This window comes from Cydia splendana, chromosome 24 (genome assembly GCF_910591565.1).
Source record: "Cydia splendana chromosome 24, ilCydSple1.2, whole genome shotgun sequence".
Classification (NCBI taxonomy): domain Eukaryota; kingdom Metazoa; phylum Arthropoda; class Insecta; order Lepidoptera; family Tortricidae; genus Cydia; species Cydia splendana.
This window is the reverse complement of record NC_085983.1, coordinates 4,541,398-4,565,695: the sequence shown is the minus strand read 5'-3', so window position 1 is coordinate 4,565,695 and position 24,298 is coordinate 4,541,398. Positions and strand designations below refer to the sequence as shown.

The 24,298-nt window shown below is 39.1% G+C and overlaps 3 protein-coding genes across 3 annotated transcripts in view; 1 reads left to right on the top strand and 2 right to left on the bottom strand.

Annotated features, from left to right (window-relative positions):
- LOC134802161 (uncharacterized) overlaps positions 1 to 9,694 on the bottom strand; it is a gene marked incomplete at its 3' end in the record, with an annotated part of 69,718 nt that extends 60,024 nt beyond the window's left edge. The window contains exons 1-5 of the mRNA XM_063774755.1: positions 9,162 to 9,694; positions 6,382 to 6,513; positions 5,616 to 5,754; positions 5,091 to 5,164; positions 3,464 to 3,571 (exon numbers count right to left, since the gene is read on the bottom strand). Of these exons, the coding sequence (XP_063630825.1) occupies positions 3,464 to 3,571; positions 5,091 to 5,164; positions 5,616 to 5,754; positions 6,382 to 6,513; positions 9,162 to 9,461 (753 nt within the window). The remainder of the gene's footprint in view (positions 1 to 3,463; positions 3,572 to 5,090; positions 5,165 to 5,615; positions 5,755 to 6,381; positions 6,514 to 9,161) is intronic.
- A 981-nt stretch (positions 9,695 to 10,675) lies between these two features.
- LOC134802223 (uncharacterized) lies at positions 10,676 to 15,031 on the top strand. Its single transcript, XM_063774813.1, has 4 exons — positions 10,676 to 11,106; positions 11,803 to 11,893; positions 12,142 to 12,260; positions 14,257 to 15,031. The coding sequence occupies exons 1-4, from the start codon at positions 10,965 to 10,967 to the stop codon at positions 14,424 to 14,426; spliced, it is 522 nt and encodes a 173-aa protein (XP_063630883.1). The 5' UTR covers positions 10,676 to 10,964; the 3' UTR covers positions 14,427 to 15,031.
- Positions 15,032 to 20,866: 5,835 nt separating this feature from the next.
- On the bottom strand, positions 20,867 to 24,170 carry LOC134802463 (calmodulin-like protein 4). Its single transcript, XM_063775142.1, has 6 exons — positions 24,060 to 24,170; positions 23,947 to 23,977; positions 23,085 to 23,198; positions 22,849 to 22,940; positions 22,494 to 22,601; positions 20,867 to 21,075 (listed from the first exon to the last, which is right to left on the bottom strand). The coding sequence occupies exons 1-6, from the start codon at positions 24,060 to 24,062 to the stop codon at positions 20,974 to 20,976; spliced, it is 450 nt and encodes a 149-aa protein (XP_063631212.1). The 5' UTR covers positions 24,063 to 24,170; the 3' UTR covers positions 20,867 to 20,973.
- Positions 24,171 to 24,298: the final 128 nt, after the last annotated feature.

The window sequence follows — 24,298 nt, the reverse complement described above, 5'->3', positions numbered from 1 at the left end:
GCTACTAGAAAAGTAGGTTAGGTTAGGTTTGAATTGCTATCAGTTAAGTGGGTTAGGTTAGCACTGCGACCCGTACAGAATTAGGTTTGAACTGCGACCCTTACAGAAAAGAAATGCTACTAGAAAAGTGGGTTCGGTTAGGTTTGAACTGCGACCCTTGCAGAAAAGAAATGCTACTAGAAAAGTGGGTTAGGTTAGGTTTAAACTGCGACCCTTACAGAAACGAAATGCTACTAGAAAAGTGGGTTAGGTTAGGTTTGAACTGCGACCCATACAGAAACGAAATTCTACTAGAAAAGTGGGTTAGGTTAGGTTTGAACTGCGACCCATACAGAAACGAAATGCTACTAGAAAAGTGGGTTAGGTTAGGTTTGAACTGCAACCCATACAGAAACGAAATGCTACTAGAAAAGTGAGTTAGGTTAGGTTTGAACTGCGACCCTTACAGAAACGAAATGCTACTAGAAAAGTGGGTTAGGTTAGGTTTGAACTGCGACCCATACAGAAAAGAAATGCTACTAGAAAAGTGGGTTAGGTTAGGTTTGAACTGCGACCCTTACAGAAACGAAATGCTACTAGAAAAGTGGGTTAGGTTAGGTTTGAACTGCAACCCATACAGAAACGAAATGCTACTAGAAAAGTGGGTTAGGTTAGGTTAGAAAAAGATGACGAAGTGGATTAATTAATTTAATAGGATAACGATATATTAAATATTTGCACATTTTTAATTAAAATGTGGTTACAATTTTGGTGTTCATTTACTATTTTTGGGTTTACAATGATTATTTTGGAGTCATTTGCTTTAATACGATAGCAAGATTTAAAAATTTGGTTAGAATTTTACATTAAAATGGGAGTTCTAATTTTGGTGGTCATTTACTATTTTTTGGGTTTACAATGATTATTATGGTGTCATTTTATTTAATAGGATAGCAAGATGTAAAAATTTGGTTATCATTTCACATTAAAATGGGGTTTGAAATTTGGTAATCATTTACAATTTTTGGGTTACTAATGATTAATTTGGTGTCATTTCCTTTAATAGGATAGTAAAATGTGATAAAATTAGTAATCATTTCACATTAAAATGGTGTTATAATTTTGGTGATCGTTTATTATTTTAGGGTGGTAAAGTAGATTTTTTTGGTATTAAATTTTATTAAATCTGGTGATCAGTTAAATAGCAGCCATTTTTTTTTACACATAAATTTCGTATTGTTTTTTTTTTTATTTACTATATTTAAAGCTCTTAGCACCATGTTATTTAAAGCTCTGCTCGCGAGGTCTACAGCTCACAGAGCCACTAGTTAAAAATGTGCAAATATTTAATATATCGTTATCCTATTAAATTAATTAATCCACTTCGTCATCTTTTTCTAACCTAACCTAACCCACTTTTCTAGTAGCATTTCGTTTCTGTATGGGTTGCAGTTCAAACCTAACCTAACCCACTTTTCTAGTAGCATTTCGTTTCTGTAAGGGTCGCAGTTCAAACCTAACCTAACCCACTTTTCTAGTAGCATTTCTTTTCTGTATGGGTCGCAGTTCAAACCTAACCTAACCCACTTTTCTAGTAGCATTTCGTTTCTGTAAGGGTCGCAGTTCAAACCTAACCTAACTCACTTTTCTAGTAGCATTTCGTTTCTGTATGGGTTGCAGTTCAAACCTAACCTAACCCACTTTTCTAGTAGCATTTCGTTTCTGTATGGGTCGCAGTTCAAACCTAACCTAACCCACTTTTCTAGTAGAATTTCGTTTCTGTATGGGTCGCAGTTCAAACCTAACCTAACCCACTTTTCTAGTAGCATTTCGTTTCTGTAAGGGTCGCAGTTTAAACCTAACCTAACCCACTTTTCTAGTAGCATTTCTTTTCTGCAAGGGTCGCAGTTCAAACCTAACCGAACCCACTTTTCTAGTAGCATTTCTTTTCTGTAAGGGTCGCAGTTCAAACCTAATTCTGTACGGGTCGCAGTGCTAACCTAACCCACTTAACTGATAGCAATTCAAACCTAACCTAACCTACTTTTCTAGTAGCATTTCAGTATGCTACTAGAAAACTAGGTTAGGTTAGGTAGGTATGCGGTGCGGGGTACGGGGGGTTGAACGGGAGGGGCTAGTAATTTTGGCATCATTTTACTTTATTTGGTAATAATGTATATATTTTTTGGTAATCATAGTGGTTTATTTAGGTGAAAATATCGCATTAATTTGGTCTTCAAGATTTGGTGATCATTAATGATTTTTGGTGATCATTCAATATATTTGGTATTCGAATACAATTTGAAGTGCAGTCGTAATTAAAACGGTGGTACTTTTGTAATTTTAGGCCTTATTATTTTGGTGTTCAGTAATTTTTTTTGGTAAGCATGATTTTTTTATTTAGGGTACCAAAGTATTTTTGGTGGTCATTATATTTATAGCCAAAAAAAATACAAAAAGTTATAATATCCCAGCATACAATTACTGGGAATCGAACCCAGACCCTCTGTGCAAACAGAAAAAGCGAACGTTTACAAACTGAGCCAAATAGTTCTTAGACGGGTTGACGAAATTTAGCTACTCCTTCTCAAATTAAAATTAGTTAAAATTAAATATCTCAATACCTCCGAAACCAGCGAAATAAATTTTCTGAATTTTAGGCCATTTAATCTATAAACATATCTCAAAAAGAAAACACTCGTATGGTACCGATACCACTATTTGTTTAGGCGCGAGCTATCACAACTCCGCCATTTTAAAAAAATTCAAAAAACCGGACGGACAAAAAAATTTTATTTAGACATAGAATCCAGTCACAAAATTTCACGAGATTCGGTTAAGAATTGCGACTTGTAGAGGAGAACATCCGGACATACAAAAGCAAAATGCTCCAGTCGAAACGTAGACCTTCGCTACGCTCCGGTCAATAAAAAGCTTTCACATCTACATGTTGTTAAAAAACTTTTCAATCATAATTCAACCCCTGAGGAGTTTAAATTTCAAGATTTTTTTTAGCCTTATTATTATAAAATATTTTTTTCCTAAGGGACTGGTTTTTTTCTCAAGTTATTTTATCCATTTCGTTGCCATTTTTAGGGTTCCATACCCTAAGGGTAAAAAAGGGACCGTATTACTAAGACCCCACTGTCTGTCTGTCACCAGGCTGTACCTCATGAACAGTGATAGCTAGACACAGGGGCGTATTTTGAAATTTGGCGCACCGGGCCAATACGTTTCGCCGCCCCAGAAGTCAAGGAAGAAAAACAAAATGCAATCCGCCAGGGGCGGCATGAGGCGCCCCTGGGGGCTGGCGGCCCGGGCCATGGCCCGGATGGCCCTAGGGTAAATACGCCCCTGGCTAGACAGCTGAAATTTTCACAGATGATCTATTTCTGTTGCCGGTGGGCGACTCGCACTTACCCGGTTTTTTTCTATGAGAGAGGAGAGTATTTATTTGGAAAAGGCAGCAATCACTGTACAGTACCTGCAGTATGTCCTCGTGGCGGATGAGCAGCGCCCGCTCGGGCTCCGGTGCCGGCTCGGCGCTCAGCAGCGGCAGCAGGAACTGCCCCATGGCCGGCGGCTCCGGTTCCTGTCAACACGTTATCATTATTAAACTATCATTACAAATTATAAATTACAATAGGGAGTATTACTGCAATGTTCTGCCGCCAGAGTGCAGCACTAATGCACATAGTAAACCATAGAGTAACTTATACATACTAGGCCTTAAACAGTTTTTTGACAAGTTTCCACTATGACATTGATGCATCAAGGCGGTTTGTTTACAGGTGGCATACCGCGAAACACGAAAATCGAAATTTCGTTATCTGCCTCTCTATCGATCGAATAAGCAAGAGTGATAGAGAGGCAGAAACCAAACTTTCGATTGTCCTGTTTCACGTTGGCCCTGTAATTGTGCTAGTGACGCCCTCTACGCAGAGTTTTGCGTAATATTCCCTATAGGCGGCGATTCCGACCAGGCTACAATTTTGTGATAATGATGCGCCATATCCTACAAATTCATTTAAAACCATCGGTCATTAACTGAGGCGGATGGTAAAAAGCTATTACCTGAGTAAATTGCTTGAAGATTGGGAGATGATAACTTAAGGGGCCCACTGATTAACGGTCCGCCGGACGGTATCGGCCTGTCAGTTGTTCGGAACTGTCAAAATTTTGTTCTAACTGACAGGCCGATACCGTCCGGCGGACTGTTAATCAGTGGGCCCCTTTAAGCCCCATTTAGACGGATCAAAAGCTAGCTTGCTATTTTCACTACATTATGGTATTTGGTTGATTGACTGAATTCATTGTACTCTAAATCTGAATATTGCATGCAAGCACTTATGGGTGGTATTTCACTTATCCAATTTTTTTTTTATTGGAGAAACAACAGAAGTATGCGACAGGATAATAGGTTACGTTGTTATAGCTGGTCAAGCAAATCTTGTCAGTAAAAAAAGGCGCCAAATTCAAATTTTCTATGACACGATATCCCTTCGCGCCTACATTTTTTAAATTTGCCGCCTTTTTCTACTGACAAGATCTGCTTGACCAAGTATAGGTACATATATTATTGAGATGAACACTTATTTCCTTAAACGCTCTCACTAAAACATACTTAAAATAAATTTTTAAACATACTTAAAAATTTCTTTGTCCAATGTGTATTTTGTCTCACATTTTGCTTAATGAGAGAGTGAGACGCAAAGATATTAGACCAATATATTGGACAGATGGAATACCACCCTAAACAGCTGAATAGGAAAATTTTTAAACATACTTAAAAATTTCTTTGTCCAATGTGTATTTTGTCTCACATTTTGCTTAATGAGAGAGTGAGACGCAAAGATATTAGACCAATATATTGGACAGATGGAATACCACCCTAAACAGCTGAATAGGATTTTAGGCTGCATTTCAAGCTGAACTGGCTGATGACGGGATGAACTAGACTCCTTCTGAAAGGAGTGGCCAGACATAGCACTGGACAGAGATTTGTGGAGAAATTGGGGGGAGGCCTTTTCCCAGCAGTGGGACACGACAGGCTCCAAATAATAATATAATAATAATTTCAAGGTGAAAAATTATAAAATGAGTAAGTTTACCGCCTGTTCCTCCTGGTAGCCGTTGCACGCCGCCTCCTCGGCGACCCGCTTCGACGACGAACAGTCAGATGAACCTTCCGAACAATATTACATTACGTTAACCTTTCATATATGTGTGGTCTGTATTGGCTATGTGCGAAGTTGGTGGCGCGGGAAATACAAGGGGGAGGCTGATAGTCTACTATAAAGACTAGTGGACTTTTTAAAATCGTTCTTTAGTGATGGGGTCGAAGTAGAATGAAGTCTTCTTCAGTCGGTCCCTCAATGAGGATCGTGACATCATATCCTTCTGTTGAAGACCAGGTTCCTCCATAGGGTTCTGTTCCCCGCCAAGCACATGGCCTCGTGCAGTTTTAATTGCATAGGTGCCGTAATTTGAGCACACCATCTAGTAGGAGGAGGGCCCTGAGGTCGTGAGTTCAACTTTACCCGACATTACTCTTTCCAGGCTATCCGGAGAGCGACGTGAGAGGTGTCCGAAGTATGAAAGCATTAGGTCCTGGCATATGAGAATGAAATACTCACAGGCATCCTCGAGCTCGGTCCACTGCCCCTCCGAGTCGTCCGACTCGGCGCCGACGTCCGACGCGTCGGACACGACCTCGACACGCCGCACGCGCAGCGAGGCGGCTCGCCGCGCGGCCGCGCTGCGGCGACGGGATATCTGTGAACAGGCGACGTATTAAACCTCACAACTGATGTAGGTTTTTAGGGTTCCGTACCCGAAGGGTAAAAACGGAACCCTATTACTAAGACTCCTCTGACAGTTGAAATTTTCACAGATGATGTATTTCTGTTGCCGTTAACAACAAATACTAAAAACAGAATATAATAAATATTTAAGTGGGGCTCCCATACAACAAACGTGATTTTTTTGCCGTTTTTTGCATAATGGTACGGAACCCTTCGTGCGCGAGTCCGACTCCCACTTGGCCGGATTTTCATAATCATTTTACTGTCAGACGTACATTTTCGCCACCATATATTTTTTTCCCTCGCGCGCTTTGTTACTCGCACGGCTAGAAGATGTTGTCAACTTTAGCCAGTCTTCTCTGAGACCACGGGGACAACGCCGTCCTCGAAACGTTGGAGGTAAATCTTGAAACGTAGTTGTACAATTCAATAATATATTTTATAATTATGAACTTTTATAACTAGCTAGTGTATTAGCAATACATAGAACTGGTTGTAGGTTGAGTTCACGAAACGAATCTCGTGGAAAGTAAAATTATCAATTTTGTGTTCATATTCCAGGATTTAGTAACGTTCGGCAACTTGGGTCAGATCTTACCTCCTTGCCCTTGGCGATGGGGCGCCGCTTGGTCCGCTGCGGGCGCGCCGGGCGCCGCGCGCTGCCCGACCACGAGGAGGACGACGATGTCCCGCTGCCGGACACGCGGTGGCTGTGGGTGTGGCTCCCCATCTGTAACACAGATTTAATGTTTCAATTCAGCGAGGTAATGCTGCGGCACCTTGCCGAGGGGCGATTTTTTATTGTAGTTTAGGTTTTATTTTTATTAATTCAGGATAATTTTAGTTTATAAGTTTTTATACAACATGTTTCAATCGGACTAAATGTTATTATCTCATTCATAGACATCGGTTACACGCTAATTCTGGCGTCAGTTCAGTCCATCAGTCCATTCGAGTTTTGACTGATGCCAGAATGATGGAAAGTGGACATGGTTACACGATCAGTCCAGACTGACAACAGACTGATAAAATTACGACACAGTCGCCGTTTGGACACAGAACGCAACACAGTCATTTAGTCTTGTCTAATATGGTGACTGACGCGAGAATGACACGAACAGGTTACACGATCAGTCTCCTATCAGTTTTTTGTCATTCAAAGTGGACTGACGAATATTATCTAAAAATTTAAATTTTCATCAGTCCATCAGTCCGCGTGTTACACGATAATTCTCCCGTCAGTCTGACCAGACTGATGGACTGAACTGACGCCAGAATTAGCGTGTAACCGATGTCTAACACATCAGTTACATGATGTCTTAGGCTCTGACTAATTGGTGTAGAATCTATGTAATATATTTTTCCTAATTTAGAAGTTGAAGGACTGGGCGGGACATGTTTGCCTTATGCCGGAAGACTTGTGGGCTGAAACAACCAATTGAGTCCCACAGCAAACCCCGGGGGGTCGCGGCCAACCTCGACGACATTGGCGATGTGCAAGAAACACTGCACCTTTTTTTATAATTTTATCCACTTTGCCCTGCTTTGTTCATGGGAGTAGGCTTGTGCCTGCTCGGTCACTACAGAGAGCGCTCCGCTCTCGGTCAATCGGTCAAACGAACTAGTTCGGTCTTTTAGTTCCTTTAGTTCAGTTCGGTCGTTGAGAGCCGGGAATGAATAGGAGTCGATTTTTCATTGGTTTCTTTCCAATCTTTGGTAACTGAATACAATTCAACTTGTACGATACGATGTGTCGGTATTAAACATTAAAACACCTTAACATAATTTAAAAATGTGAAATATGTCGAAATATATTTGATTTTCCTTCATATTTTACGGGCTTAGGAGTGTCACGTCGTTCTTTCATCTCGTTCACACTCGTGCCAGCGACATTGACAACCGTTTCGTTCCGTCTATTTTACGTTTCACTCAGTCAAGCGCTCTCGAATCCCACTGAACTAAAGGACCTAAAGACCGATTAAGAGCGCGCAAAAAGATTTAGTTCCTTTCGGTCCTTGATGGGATTTCATTCTTAATAGTTCTTAGTTCAGGACCGACTCAAGCCTACATGGGAGCCCGGGGTCTGCTTGACAACTAATCCCATGATTTGACATAGGCACTAGTTTTTACGAAAGCGACGGTCATCTGATCTTCCAACCCAGAAGAAGTAACAGACAGAGAAGCAAAGCTACTTTCAGACTTGTACGGCCAATAGAGACAGACTGCAACCTGATTGCAGTCCGTCTGTACCGGCCCATAGGTTGGATCGTTTTCCTTAAATCATGTCCATTTTAACACTTCAGGCAAATAAGGAGATGCTGTCTTTTAGTGTTCACACATGCTCCCATGCATGTTGTGACCTTAATGGGGACTTGACCTCTAGGAGGGAGGCCCACCCATTCCAAATATAGGATTTAACAAAATCCTTTGTTCAATACAATTTTCATGAGTCACGACACTCACATCTAGTACCTATCAAGTAGCGGTACTGATAATTCCGCTACTTTAGATGTTGACCACGAAAATTGTTGTTTTGATACCAAAACTGATGTATGGAGTGAGCAGTCTATACTTACTATATTTCTCTATAGTCAAGTAGACGAAAACTAAAGCTGCACGGAAACTTAAATCAGAGGCCTATAAAAAGGTTGCCCCATTCCATTCTAATTTGAATCTTTGACAAATCAAAATTACAATTGTAATGAGGCATTTTGATGTCTGAGCGGCTAGAGAATAAGAGGACAAACCACTTAAAATATGAACTGACTAGGTATATTAATAATGTGTCATTGTTATGTGTTTCATAACAGATTAAAACTTCTGGGGGAATTAATAAGAAACTACATACAATTACAATTTAGCATACACTATTATAATCTGACAGCAAACTAAAAGGAAATTCAGAACTCCACTACTGCAATTTAGTGATATGCAATGATTTCTATACAAAGATAGTGTTTACATACAAACATACATACACATTGCTGTTGTTAAGATGTACAAGTATTTACATCATCCGCGTAAAATCTAATCTATGTTAAAACTGGAAATACAACAGATCAAATTAGACACAATTGATGAGTTCATTAATTTATACACAACCAGTCCAAATCAACATTTGATAAATATTAATCACTAATCAGTTACACATAGAATTATTTATGTCACTGTAAATGCTTTCATGTGCAAAATGTCCTTGTCTAGCCTTGTCACATGTCCAAAATACACATAACTAGAGTTCTAAAGGTCAATGACATATCCAATTGGTTTTGCGTGAAAATTGCAAGCGAATATTGCAATTTTTTAGCGTGGGAACGTCACTAGAAGAAAATTAGGCACACAATTAGTCAGCCATTTTTGTTGTGTGGCTGGACTTACCGCGATCTCGAAGAGTGACGGGAAATCCTGCTGAGGTTCGTGGTCTGCCAGCCCCGCGAGCATCCCGAGCTCAGCACTCAGGTTCTCGAGCTCTGCTCCGATCCGATCAGCCCTATCAGCGTCACCCAGCTCATCTTTCAGGATATCACCGATCTCTTGGGACACCGAAGCCACTGCGGAGGCCACTTCGTCAGGGGGCACTCCTTCCTTCCCCGGGCCTTCGTTGACACCGGCGAGAAGCTCGGCTCCTTCCGAAGTACCCGTGCTCCGCTCCGCACATTTCTCGGCGGAAAACATCATTTGCAAACCAAACACCGCAACTGCTCCGAAAAACGAAACATCTAAAGTCACACACTGTTAATATAGATCACACGAACAGTGAAGATTCAGTGGTAAATGAGGGAAAAACCATTTTTTCTCAACACTGATTTAGCCCGAACTTTTTGACAATACCAATATGGCGACGATATTTTTAGGAATTTGTGACCAGCCTCAGATGGATTTTATATCATTTTAAAATCTGGCAATATTCCTTTTTTTTTGGAAAAATCGTATGATATCGATCCAAGATTAATCTAAACTTTTTATTTAATGATTTATATTATTTCATTGCTAAATTGAATTATCTATCCTAAATTAATATAAGAATATTAGGAAATAACTTATTTAACTAAACTTATTTCAGTTTTGTGAGCAAACGGTCAGAAAATGTATTTTTGAATTAGTCTACTAGTCATGTCTAGTTTACTCAATAATTTTAGTTCCACAAGGTTACTGTCAATAATAATTAATGTAAAGGCCCCAGTACACAATGGGCCATCGCTGGCCACTCCAAGGGACGCATTTATGCGTTAGAGGGAGCAAGTGATATTGCTATCTCATTCTACCGCATGGCTGCGTCCCTTGGAGTGGCCGGCGATGGCCCATTGTGTACTGGGGCCTTAGAGGATATAACCAACGGAGACGCCATGTCTAAAATTTTCGGTACAATATATGTAGTCTGCCGTTTTCTGCGGGGGAGGGGCACATCAAATGTATAGGTACGTCATGTCAGATAAACGTCAGTCCATACATATGGTTGACATGTGGGTGACCATTGGCCGCCTATTTTCGACAGAGGGGAACGCCTGTTAATGGCGGCTCCATTGTTAATTACTCCGAGACTGGGGCCTTAACATATTAAGAAGACAAATAAACCAATACGAGTTAAAATTTGATGCACGTTTTTACTCGATGAATCGATAATCGATAGTACAATCGAGTCAAGAGTTTACCTCGTATACCTTTTCAAAATGTGCTTTAAAATTTTTCAATATTTTCATTACAATACATGTTTTAAATAACCGTTAATAATATAATCTTCAAAATTCAATAGGTTACATTTTCATCGAATTCATAGTTCATTAGTTCACAAATTTATTTTTTACCGCCAGCAACCCTAAACCGGAACTGTCGGGACTCGGGTCCGTCGGGTCTTATGTCAACTTGACAATGACATTTGACACTTGCAGATTGTGCGCGAACAGCCTCAGCTGGAAATTCACATCTAATTATAAATTTTATATATAAAAAAATGTATTGCAGGTAAAATACCGCAGTGCGATGCACACGGGCACGTGGCGACTATAGTTTTAGGGCTACAAACTGGCCCGCTTAATTTAATTAGTCGATTTGCTTACTCGGAACTCTTGTGTATGAAACTGTGTCTGTTTCTAAGCTAATTTTAGGATTTAGATCGAGCTGAAGGTATTAAATTAAGTATTAATATTAGTATTTTGAGATTAGTGACTTTATAGATAAGTTATGGCAGTGCAAAATAAAGTTTTATACGCGTTTCGAGGATGGATAGCATTCGTTGCTTTTATGGACTTGGGAACCGCCGGCCGGTCGTACATCGAACGGCGGTCGTTCCTCAGTCACCACGGCGACACTGAACACTTGGATGGTGAGTTTATGGGTTTTTTTAACCTTATATGTCTTACTTCTGGCCAAATATCTCTTTCTTCTAATTTATGGGTCACTTTAAAATAAATGCAAATAGCGCAATAAACATTACCCAGTTTAAGTTGATAATACTTTGATGTGATTGAAACTAGCTTTTAAAAGTACCAGAAACAATCTTAGCTATATTTGGTGAATAATATTTACAAAATGGATGCCTATTCAGACATGACATATATTATAGATTTAGTCCATTTTATTGTTTTCTAATTAGATCTCAGTGTAACCTGTTAGAATCCTAAGTGTATATAGTTAGAAAAAAATGTTCTTATTTTAATTTTACTACCAGAAATTAGTCATGCTCTAGGTACTCGATTTTACCTGCATGCATGTGTCTTGCATCAATAACGTCGAAAATACAGTTGATCTGGGTTTAGTAATTATAAGTTTTTTATTAAGGTTAATCAGTTTTGTGATGTTGTCAGTCTATCCTTGAAAGGTAGACATTTCTCATAGAGATCATTCATGAAAGAGTAGAACAATACATTCATTTTTCCATCAATTTTATCCAACAGCATTAAAAAAAGAAAAATTGCCTCAATCCTTGCTACCTGCTACCTGCAAGGCGTTCAAACGAGTATCGCCCTAAGGGTGGGGCACCCCGAGTGCAGCCTATTGTACATTGTTGCTTATGTTTCAGGAGATTTCACAATCTCCCGGATGCTGGGCATGTATTCGGTGCTGAAGGCTCTGGCGCTCATCCATTGTACACTTTACATACATTACAGGCCGTAAGTTACCAACAAACATAGCATAAGTACCCAGATTCATTAGATCCTAGGATTTATCGTCACACATTTTTCGTCAGTAGCGACACTTGTGACATCTATTGTCAACTAGCAGTACTGATAAATTCCGCTACTTGCTGCTAGATGTCGACTACGAAATAACTCATTGGTAAGAAAACTGATTTATGGAGTTACCACTCTTTCTTCACTTATATTACTCTATGCTTATACATCTAAATGTTAATTTCTAGTGTGGTATCCATGGGCTACTGGTCACTCATGCTGACCATCGTGCTGTACTTCACTGAAGCCTTCTGCTACCACTCAACCAACCTCAACTTCTACGTCGTGTTCCCGTGCATACTCAACAGTAAGTAACAGACAACCGGTCTGGCCTAGTGGGTAGTGACTGCTCCGCTTTTCCGGAAAAGCCGAGCCACGGTGACGCCTGAGCCAAACATCGAGCGTCAGTTTAACGTGAAGTCGCATAGAGACCGCGCGTGTCATGAGGCCGTTCATTCGAAAAGCTGTCGCTACCACTGCGTTTTTAATAATTCGATGGCTTGTAAAAAAAAGAAATTATTTCCTGGCTTATATTTCTCCACGCATCTTCTCTTAGTATAATAGCCATTTCGCATCCCATAATCGTCTATATTCACCATATACAGTGAAACCTGGATAAGTGAGACTTCAAAGGATGAGCAGATTTGTCTCACTTAAAGAGGTATTTCACTTACCCAGGCTCTCAGTTAGCCAGGTACAAATAATTTTTTGTCTCATTTACAGAGGGTTCTATTAATAGAGGTGAGAATAGAGTATATTTCAATTATAGAGGTAATAACGTAGGTATTTTGTAATTATCTTTAAAGATAAATAAGGTAAAATAATCCTTGTCCCTAAATATTTTTTAAGTCTGTTTAAATATTTCTTTGAATTTATTTTGAGTGATTCTCCAAAGGATAGATATTTTAAAATAAAATAAAATTTGATATGGACTTTATTGCGTCTTACAAATTTATTAAATGAAAATTTGTTTATTCGTGTTATTTATCAAGATTTCAGCTTTCGTTTCGATAGTCTTAACTACATAAAGTAACTAAATCAAACTTGAAGTCGTTTAGATACAATTAAGCAAATGCGGAATTTGTGGATAGACTAAGAGTTAGTAAGAATACGGAAATTGATCAATAAAGTCCAAGTTAGAGAGGTCATAGATTGACGTTATCTCAGATACAGAGGTCAATTCCTATAAAATTCTAAAAAACAATTAGGAAAATTTAATCTTATAAATATAGTCTCAGTAAAAGAGGTAAAATACACTCTCTGTCTCAATTATAGAGGTAAATGTGACTATAGGCCTATAGGGCCGAGGCGCGCTCGGCCGAGGCCGGACATGCGTTTGCCTCGGGCGAGGCACGTCTTGACTGACCGAGGATTTGCCTCGCGAGGCTGCTCGCACAGTCAGTACCCGGCTAATTAAAAGACACGTCAAGATCGCGTAGTCTTTTTCTAATGCTGAAAAAAACTAACTATAGGTCCAAACAGAACGGGCCGCCTCGCGAGGAAAATGCCTCGCGAAGCAGCTCGGTCGGTGCAATGGCCGAGGCACGTCTACCGATAGTTAAGAATGTTAGTTCCTGAATCAAAGAATCATTTATTTAAAATGTGTAAAGGTTAATAGGTTCCCCAGACCAGCTTTAAATGCATGCGATTTACAATACATTGCGGCATTTTGATCGATCGATTAAATTCGTTGCACCTAGCTAGCCGGCAATTATCGAAAATCGCATGCAGTTTGTTGCAAAGTCTGTGGAGTTCATAAGACAATTTCGAGCTTAAAATAGAATAGATCATACAGTATACGGTAACTCTGTTTGTCGTTAATGGTAACAGTAAAAGATGGCGACCACAAAACATGGCGCAGTACAGCGCCATCATTTTTAGGGTTCCAAACCCAAAGGGTAAAAACGGGACCCTATTACTAAGGGCTCATTTAGACGGCAATGCGAACTCGTATACGATTTTAGTTACATTGCGGACCATTCAGGTTACATCAATTCAGCCTTCCGATCAAAAAACGCAATGTAATGAAACTCGCATGCGAGTTCTCGAACCGTCTAAATGAGCCCTAAGAGTCCACTGTCCGTCTGTCTGTCACCAGGCTGTATCTCATGAACCGTGATAGCTAGACAGTTGAAATTTTCACAGATGATTTATTTCTGTTGCCGCTATAACAACAAATAATAAATAGTACGGAACTCTCGGTGGGCGAGTCCGACTCGCACTTGTCCGATTTTTCTTTTACCATTTTAGTATAATTTTCACAATCAATAATTCTTTGACGTGAACTGATATTTTCGTTCCAGTCATAACCCTCCTCGGTCTCATATACCTGCCCACGAAGCTGAAGCTCTGGGGCCAGATACCGGGCACCTCCGGCATGGAGAGAGAGATAGATGATGAAAACACTCAAATCCTCCGGCAGATGGGCAACTTCAAGCGGCGGAGACCGCAGGCCAAGAACAAGTATGTCTGATCGCGGGGACTGTAATAAGTTGTATTAACTAAAGAGTGATAAGATAAATAGGCGAGGTGTTATGGTGAAGAAAAAGTCGTGCCTCGAATTTGCAGCTGAAGTAGATGTCGCTGTACGGCTCTGTATATTTTGCGGTAGCTCGTGAAACTTTGACGTTTGAACCCAGTGACAATTTACCGCAAAACATGGCGCCGCATAGCGCCATCTAGTTTGGTTCTCAAACTTAGGGGCACGATTATTTCTAATTGATAACGTTGATAACTCTAAGCTGTGTTTATATATCCCAGATACTAAATTGGCAGTGTGATGAAATATAATAGAAGAAACTTTCTTAACGAAACGCTCCAACTAAACTTAAGTAAAACATGACGAAATATACAGAACCAACTTATTATTAGGTGTCGCTGAAAACTGACTCAGCTTAATGTCAAGGCCAATTTACTACCCGATCCTGCTTAAGTACTAATTTGGTTTGTAAACTTGGAATAAATTTAAAAGTGGAAAAATTACTTTCTTGGGTGATACTGGAACTCACGGCCTCTGGATCGATACTCCAGCGCTCTGCCATCTGAGCCACCAAGACCTCATCCATAGCCAGCAAATTTTTCCACCATATAGGTAGTTATATAGTTTGTAGCAATCCAACTGTCATTTTAGTATCTTAGACGTAAAATGAAGGATAACCATTAGGACGACAAAAAGTTGCCTCGCAAGGCAATTGCCGCGCGAAGCGGCTCGGTCTATGAAAACCATAACATGGGAAAAAGTTATAAAAATACAATTAGTTAAATTTTTTTATACCATTTGCAAATTTAATTGAGTAAATTTAATATTTTCTTCATCCTAAACCTATCTAAAATCCATTTTTACAAACAGTTATTATATGCATTTTAAAATAGTCACTTGTTTGCCTGAATATATTTGTAGTAGTTCTCTTATAGGTACTGCAAAACGGATCATTTGGTCACAGAGTGGTTTGACAAGCACTTAGAAATAATTATAGAAGTCACCTACGATGTTTTTAGCAACCTACGATGTTTTGCAAATGTCTCGAGTTTTATATTTAATATCACAATAATAGTCCAATAAGAGTGCCAAGTAACATTCAATCTTCCTACTGAACACAATATATATATATGATTTTACGTATTCATATAATATAAATAGGTACATATATTTAAAATGACATACAATACAATAATATTTATAGACCGTGGAACAATTAATCCATAATGAAAATGCGCTCCTATTAATCGTAAAAAGGATCTGCTAACAGAAGAATTATTTTTTTCATCATGAAAATGAATCATCAATCATGAAAACCTCATGAAAATCCGCTCAGTAGTTTTTGAGTTTATCGCAAACAAACACACACACAGACAGACGCGGCCGGGGACTTTGTTTAATAAGGTGTAGTGAAGATATTTGGCAGTAATTTCATTTGTATTGAGAACGCATTTCCAATATGCTGTAGTCAATAATCTACTCTCAATAATCATATCAGCCTTTTCTGAATAAAGTTATATCCAAAAACTGTTTCCTAGCCACATTTCTCATTGGAACATTACCAATATAATTATATGTAGCTTATTTTTAAGTAAAATAGGATAATGACACCTCTAAAGAGCTTGTTTATTTGAAGTTTTACTTCTAAATTAGACTTAACTACTCTAAAAATAAGGGCTACTTTCGGTGTTACATTAAACCTTACCTTAAGCTTTTTTTTAAACTGTTCTATCTTTTATTTGGGTTGTATATTCTGACAAAATAGTCAGAATATACAACCCAAAATAGAATCTCATTAACAAGCTTTTATTAGGTCGACCTGTATGTAACTATGTAATCAAATCTTGCAAGTTAAATTTGATCCACTTCCCGGTTTCCGATTGAGCTGAAATTTTGCATGCATGTATAAATCGGATGACAATGCAATATTATGGTACCATCAAGCTGATCTGATGATGGAAACAGGGGGTGGCCTTAACAAGCTTTTATTAGGTCGATGTAATGGAATCTAAGGTAACTAATTTAACCATCTTCCAAGGATCGTAGCGTCATGAAAATTGGCAGCTGTATGTAGTTCTGATGACAATACAATAATATGCTACTGTCGACCTGATCTGATGATGGAGACAGGAGGTGGCCATAGGAACTCTGGGATGAAACAACGCAACCTAATTGTGTTAGGGGTTTTTAGAATTGTCTCGATGAGTATTAGTTGTCTGTCGTAAGAAAAGTACAGTCATCGATAAAAGCTTGTACCAAAGATGAAGTTTTTGCCAAAAACTTATTTTATTTAAAGATTTTTAAAAATGTTAGATTAGAATAAAACATTACTCCCTCTCAAAAAGACATACTAAATTATATATGTAGGTATTTGATATTTATTTATTTTTGAGGTACCAGTATCATTTGCATGATGATAATGTATGGGGCTATTCATAAATTACGTCATTTCAAATTAGGGGGGGGGGGGGGGGGGTCTGGACATCGGATGACGGTAGCATGAAGTAGGAGGAAATGGGGGCTTTTGAAGCATGACTTTTGGATGATTATAGGGGGGGGGGGTCAAAAATAGATGACGTAATTTATGGACAGCCCCTATGTATGTATACCATACCCTGATAAGATGTTATTTTTCCTTAGCTTTAGCCTCCTAAGGCCCTATAGTACTTATTCAGTTCGATTAAATTTAAATCATATTCAATCGGAACAGAGTCGCATTTGTTTTGTTTCGCTCAATTTTCAAACAAAACCAAAATCAACTCTATTCCCTGCACTAAAGGTACCAATTTCAGTAGCAAAATCTGGATTTTTTATTTATATGGCTGGGCCTTAGGAGGATAATATCTCAGGGCCAAATATAATCTTTACATGCTTTATTTTAAAATATAATAGGTACTTATTGAAAATGAGGAAGACATTCCTGAACACCTCTAAACCTCTCCCTTTTCTGAGTAAGTGAGATAGTAAATAAATTCCTGTTCTCTCTATTCGCATCGGTAACCATTTTGCTTGTAGGCACACGATTTTGATCACACCGATGCTTGTAGTAGAGGCTGTTTTACCTTGGCACGGATAAGAAATCTTCTAAATGTTCAGTTCAGACTTTCGATTAATAGTTTAATGTCGATTGAATAAAGTAGGTAAGGTGGCTAATTCCGTCATAGGGACTATTCCGTCCACTAGCGTTTTTCTCGAACAACGAGCAACATTGATAATTACGTCGACAAAGCAGCGGTTGCTTTTAGTTTCAGCAATCAAAAGCAAATGGTTACTTTTCCTACGATTGATAATCAAAGAAATATACGCTCGTAGACGGAATAGTCCCTATGACGGATTTAGCCACATTGTCCTTAATAAAAGTTTTGTAGAGGGATTTAAATTGACATTGACTGTATAAAGTCAGAATACTCGTTACTCCATTCGTTTAAACTTTGAAAGCTTTTGAACAGCTTATTTATGCATTAGACGATTTCTTATCCTGGCCATTGTCTAAAATTTGTACTAAAGATTAGTAACATAGCATTTTTTGCATTCCTAATGTAAGTAGGTACTGTACCATCGCCCACACTGTTAACTGTACATCGGTGGACCTTATGCCTATTGTAATAAAGTCCACCGATGTACAGTTAGGAGTGTTGCTGTATGTACACTATGTACAGGAGTATGTGTGCATTCATTGTATATTCTAAACTGTACTGATCGGCTCTGTCACGGCGCGACTAGCGGCGGCTATCATAGGTTGGAGCGGTACACAGCGATCGGACCTTTCGTTCCCACCTATGGTTGCCGCCGCCGCCGGCCGCTCAATGTCGTGTCCGAGCCGTTAGAGAGAGCTCAAAACAGGCACACACAGTTTAAAAATGGTTTATCATGTAGACGGTCTTATCTGGAAGACGGTTTTATCCACATTAACCTTAGATACGTTTTCTGTTAATGTGCAGATACTCCTGAAGTGAATAGGTAAATTAAGTATTAAATAAAAAGCAATAAGCTCAAGACAATGTGCTTTCCGTAGTGACTTAAGCATTTAAAGTAAAATAAGTTAGAATATTGAAAATGTTTGACTGTGTGATTGATATTTTGGAGGAGGATCTTTGACATTGGCAGTTTTTATAATTGACTAGTCTTTAATATAAGTAGTAGTTAAATACGTTTTTTAGTATTTTTGTGATTTTTTATATGTTATTGAGGAATGTTAGATTGATATTATTTTTTATACTTTAAGGTGAAATGGGGTAAGACGTTACGAACACCGGGGCAAGACAGCCACTTTATGTAATTGTCTTATGTTCGTTTCTTAGAACTACACAACATATGCACCTTATCTCTCTAATCTCTATGTACGGCGTATTGTTCTCTTCTTACCCTGCGATTATTACACATATTACTATAATTTATGAGTGAGATGCACAGTCAAATAGTTTGTCACTATATTTAGCGAATGGACCACACTACTAGTGCCATATCATGTTATAGGAATTGTTGAATTTTAAATAAATAAGTTTTGACTAATCGTGTTTTATTTCATAATAATTTGTATCTCCTTGGATATCACGGGCCTATAATCCCGGTTTTTTGATAGGCTTGCGTGGGGACACAGATCCAACACGTAGAGGCCCCTTGGAGAGCTTTTATGTCATAATAATTATTATTAATTACAGAAGTTTTTTTTTTAAAGCCTGACCAGGAATATATGATCACGCGCCATGTTGCGGAATTTCACTGGAACTAATTTTTGCATACTATCCTGAACTGTCACTGTACATGAGAATAACAGCGCCCTTTTGACAATGATCATATATTACTGGTCAGGGTTTAATAGCGTCTCCATAATTATCGTGTGGACCCTGCCATCAACTTGTAAGCAATATAACAAAAAGTACACAGTTCACTCTTCATATGGGGCTATTCATAAATTACGTCATTTAAAATTAGGGGGGGGGGGGGGGGTCTGGACATCGGATGACGGTAGCATGAAGTAGGAGGAAATGGGGTCATTTGAAGCATGATTATAGGGGGGGGGGTCAAAAATCGTCAATAATCGATGACGTAATTTATGGACAGCCCCTGTTATAATTCATTCTAGCGTTGTAAAGATGATTTGTAAAAAAACACAGTTTTTTCTAAACATTTTATTTTTTATATTGATATTTAAACAGTTAATTTGGACGGTTAATGATATTGCCGTATTTTTGCCACATGTTACTTGTTACCCCTTTTCCAGGCCGCACCAATCTACAAGGTTTTCCCAAAAAATCCAAATATATTCCAATTAATCCAGCTTTGCTGATTCATTTGAAGGCAAATCACATTTCCCGAAAGTGAAATCTAATTTGAACCTTAAATCGGAATGCTAAAGTTGAAATTCTTTTGGCGCGTATGTGGTCATATATCGTACTATGCCTGGAAAAGGGATAAAGTTAGTATTATACTCGATACCACTAAAAGGCAGTGGATCGGTTAAGGAATGTAAAATGTCAGTCACCATATTAAGCTTCCAAGACGCTTGACTATCCCTTCTTTTAACACAAACAAATAAACACAAAAAAAACTATTCATTTGTGAAAACAGTGTCAAAAACTTTAATAACCATAATGATCAAGGTTGTTTGGAAGGCCGATCATTTTCTGTAAAGGGAACGTGCATGAACTGTAGTAGAGGGCAGCACAGGCGCTCCCTGTTTATTAGCGCGAAAGTAAATCTCAAGTTTAAGCTTCCAATGGGCTACAAGACGGCAGAACCTACGTGAAACAAGAAAACATACGTGATCTGTAGAGGGCAGCACCAGCACTTGCTTTGGCGTGAAGTGTCAATGTACAAGTATATGTTTCCGATTCAGGCCACAAGATGGCAGACCCTCCAACGCGCACTACAAAACATGAAATCGTCGAATTATGAGGCCGAGCGCCCTGGCGACCATTTACGTAATAAATAAGTTAGGTTTAATATGTAATTTCAACTATTAAGTCAATAACCAGTCAAATATTTAGAAATTCCCTGTCGACCGATTTCTTAGTACAAGTACCAATTAAAAAATATATTTACTAACAATATGTCTTTTATAAACACATATGGGACATTATCTATAAAAAGGGACCTTATTGTCGATGGCGCTTACGCTGCACCGCCTCGCGCGGCATTGTATTTTTAACGGAGCGTCGTTAATAATGGCGTAAGCGCCATCGACAATAAGGTCCCTTTTCGTATATAACGTCACATATATCGTCGGGTGACAAGCAAAAGTCACTAAGTACTATCAAAAAATTTAAGTAACAATGCACTTTATTACACTTGTAGCACGGTTTATTGTCCAATAATTTCAATGGTGTTAGTTAGTGACTTTTGCTTGACACCCGACGATATATTATACGTATATTAGTTAGAAATGTCTTTTATAAAAGAGCAATAACAATAACTATAAATAAGGGGGTTAAGTTATTACAATTAGGTGCCGTGACCAGGATTTTAACTATTGACCCTTGTCGACCTTATCTCGTCGGAACAAGGTTTACTTTTGGTCAATAAACTGTATCGGAAACAGTTAGTAGTAGTCGGGCACAGGCGCGCACGAAATCTTGACGAAGTCCTCGTACCGTACGGTGCCGTTGTTCGACACGTTGGCTTCGCGGAAGATGTTGTCAACCTGAAACGTATACATAGTATTGTTAAGCTGCGAATACAGCAGTAGGTTAGGTACCTATGTATAGGTACATACAGGCCCACCACGCATGACAGCTGCAACAGAAATTTCGCAAGCACATTGAATTTTTGGTTGCTTGAAAATAAACAATGGGGTTGGCAATAGTCAGAGGCTAGCAAAGATGGCGCAAACATAGCTTGCCCCCTTTCCTATGAGATTTGGCTTAACCCCTGGAACGCCGAACCGACAAACGTACTTGTACCCGTCAGATGCCTAGTGCCGGATCCGTCCCATCCCCCTCAACTGCCGGAGGGTCTTCAATTTTTGTACCCGTCAACTGCCGCGATAAAAAAAAAGTGCTATTGTGCAAATGATATAAAACTCTATTTGTAAGTGTTTAGATCTCAAAATTGTAAAAATATAATACAATAAATTTGGTGACTGATAAGGCACAAGGCAGTTGAGACACTTTGTACAGATCTGGGACTAGGCAGTTGACGGGTACAAAAATTGAAGACCCTCCGGCAGTTGACAGGACTGGTACGGATATGGCACTAGGCGTCCCAAGGGTTAAAGGGCTGGCATCCAGGGCATAAAAACCCATTAGAAATACAAAAAATTTACAAATTCTAGGGATTGACGGGGCAAGCTATGCTGATCTGCTAAATACTTCGACTGGCCAACCCCATTAAATGAGTTTTTAAACTCTATTACGGCTGTTATTCGTAGTGTACATTTTCTTACAGGTCCCAAGGAAGCAGGTCACATTAGTTCCATCTGGCCCAATTTGACTGTCCAAGGTCATTTAGACGATGCGGAAATACGCACGCGAGTTTAGTTACGTGTTACGCTGCTGATTTGATCGATCGATTTAATTGGTTGTAGGTACTGTACAGGTCGAATCACGAAAGCTAGCAAAATAGAATGAATAAATGAACGAAAATATCTATGTGTGTATCACATTAATCAATAAAATGATGGCTCTGACTGTATACTGATACATGTGTCACTCATACAATGAAAGTTTCGTTCATTACATTTGTGGCGAATCGCCACGCATCCAATCAACCCTCGAGTGGAAAAGTAAAAGTGTTGTTGCTGGCAACACAGGGAGAATGAGACAGAGAGATAGAGACGATGATGTCGCTTGATTCGGTTGTTAAACTAAATATTAAACTAAGTGGTTATGAGTTACCACTGTGAAGTATTGTGTGCCTTCTAGCATAAGCTTGGCAGAATAAATAATGTAACAACCAGCAGCAGCGTATTATTCACACCGTCGAGCACCTTCACCACCCCAAACATTCGTAACAGCTTTCGTGAAACAACCTGTACCTCTGCCTCAATCGGTAGTGCAATGAAACTCGCTTGTGAGTTCTCGCAACGTCTTTGACCCCTTAATCCCCTGATCCTGATCTTACCTCCCTCGCAGAGAGACCCTCGCCCCAGTTCTGCAGCAGGTTCCGCAGCTGCCGCGCCGGGATGACGCCGCGTTTCTCCGTGTCGCCCGCCTTGAACGCGTTGACAACCTGAAAAAAAATCCGGTTATAATAAAAACTTAAACGGCCACCACAGAACATTATCTATATACACACGAGCCGCCTCGTAAGGAAAATGCCGCGCGAGCCACTTCGGCCTGTGTATACGTGCCTCGGCCGCATTGTCTCGGGCGAGGCACATGTCCATCGACCGAGCTGCTTCGCGCGGCAATTTCCTCGCGAGGCCGCTCGTTCTGTGTGGACCCTTTATATTTTTACACCATAGACAAAGTGTTACCTCGGTAGGCAGATTTTCGGCGCGTGAGTGTATGTGCATCACCTCTAAGAAGTCAGCGAATGACATCTTTCCACCCTTGCCCTTCAGGTATCCTGCAAGAAAAATTATGAATACAATTAATTCGACAGAAAGTTTCAGTTTAGTCTAGGCACGCTGTTGACGTAGTCCACTCTCAGTACTGGAAAATTGAGATACTGTTGATATATTTAATAACAAAAAAAGGAGTTTTTACCCACCCGCTAGCTCCTGGATGGTAGGGCTCATTCCGAGGGACCGCATCACCACAGTTAACTCGTCCAATGACGTAATTTGCCCAGATCTTGCAAAGAGGTAGAAGCATTCACGGAATTCTGAAAATAAAATGTTTGTTATTGTTTCTTTTCATTTACTGCCTTACAGTTACCTGGCAGAGTAACAAGATTATTAAGCATTTCTAAGTAATGTTCAGGCCAGAGTTGCTATAGATAGGAAGGCGTGGCACGAGCTTGTGAATGCCCTCTGCACCTCTGGTCCTTGTGTCTTAGGACAACAATAAGGCTAAGCGTATGCTGAGAAGCAGGCAACGCAGATCCATGCAGCGCAGATTTTGTAAAGTATGGAATGCACTTGCGCCGCAGCATGCATAGCTAAAGGACTTTACAAAAACTGCTCTGTGCTGCGCTGCGTGGAACTTACGTCGCCTCCGTCTCAGCATACGCTTAGGCTGTATTTCAAAAGCAATGCTCTGTATTTCACTCACTCTGTCACTAATGCACATGTTTCAGAAAGCCTGTTAAGTCATCATTTTAGTTTAGTTAGACTAAACTAAAATGATGACTTAACAGTTAGGCTCTCCAAAACATGTCACGCATAGTTACATATTTTGTCACTATAGTTTAATATCATATGAAGTTTACTGAACTAGGACAGGCAAGTGTACATTGCATACTAAGAAATAACAGTAATTTAATATACATGATTATGAACGACTTTTTCATTAATTTTACCTGACAATATATATATATATATATATTAAATTAACAAAAACGAAACAGTTATTCCTTAACAGAAAATAAGTAATGAGATTATCATTGATGTTTATCATTATCACTCACTTACCATCGATATCTTGTTCTTTGAAATAACGCGCCTGTAACAGAAAAAATACACTTTTAGTATGATGAAAAAACATTGTTATCTATTTTATTTTCATATTAACAATATATTATTACCATTTCGATATAAAAACGTATAAAATATGATAAGGAAGTAAGAGAAAGTTGGTCACGGATCACGAAAGACGAACTTAAAATCAAATACAAAGAAAAGAAACGTCACAACAAGTAAACGTCACTCTACGTAAATGTGTCCATCTCTTTCTTTCTTATGTAATAAAGTATATGAACAAAAGAGACAGTAATTGACAAACTTCCTGTGAGAGTTGCCAGTATTAAGAAAAATCTGGCATATT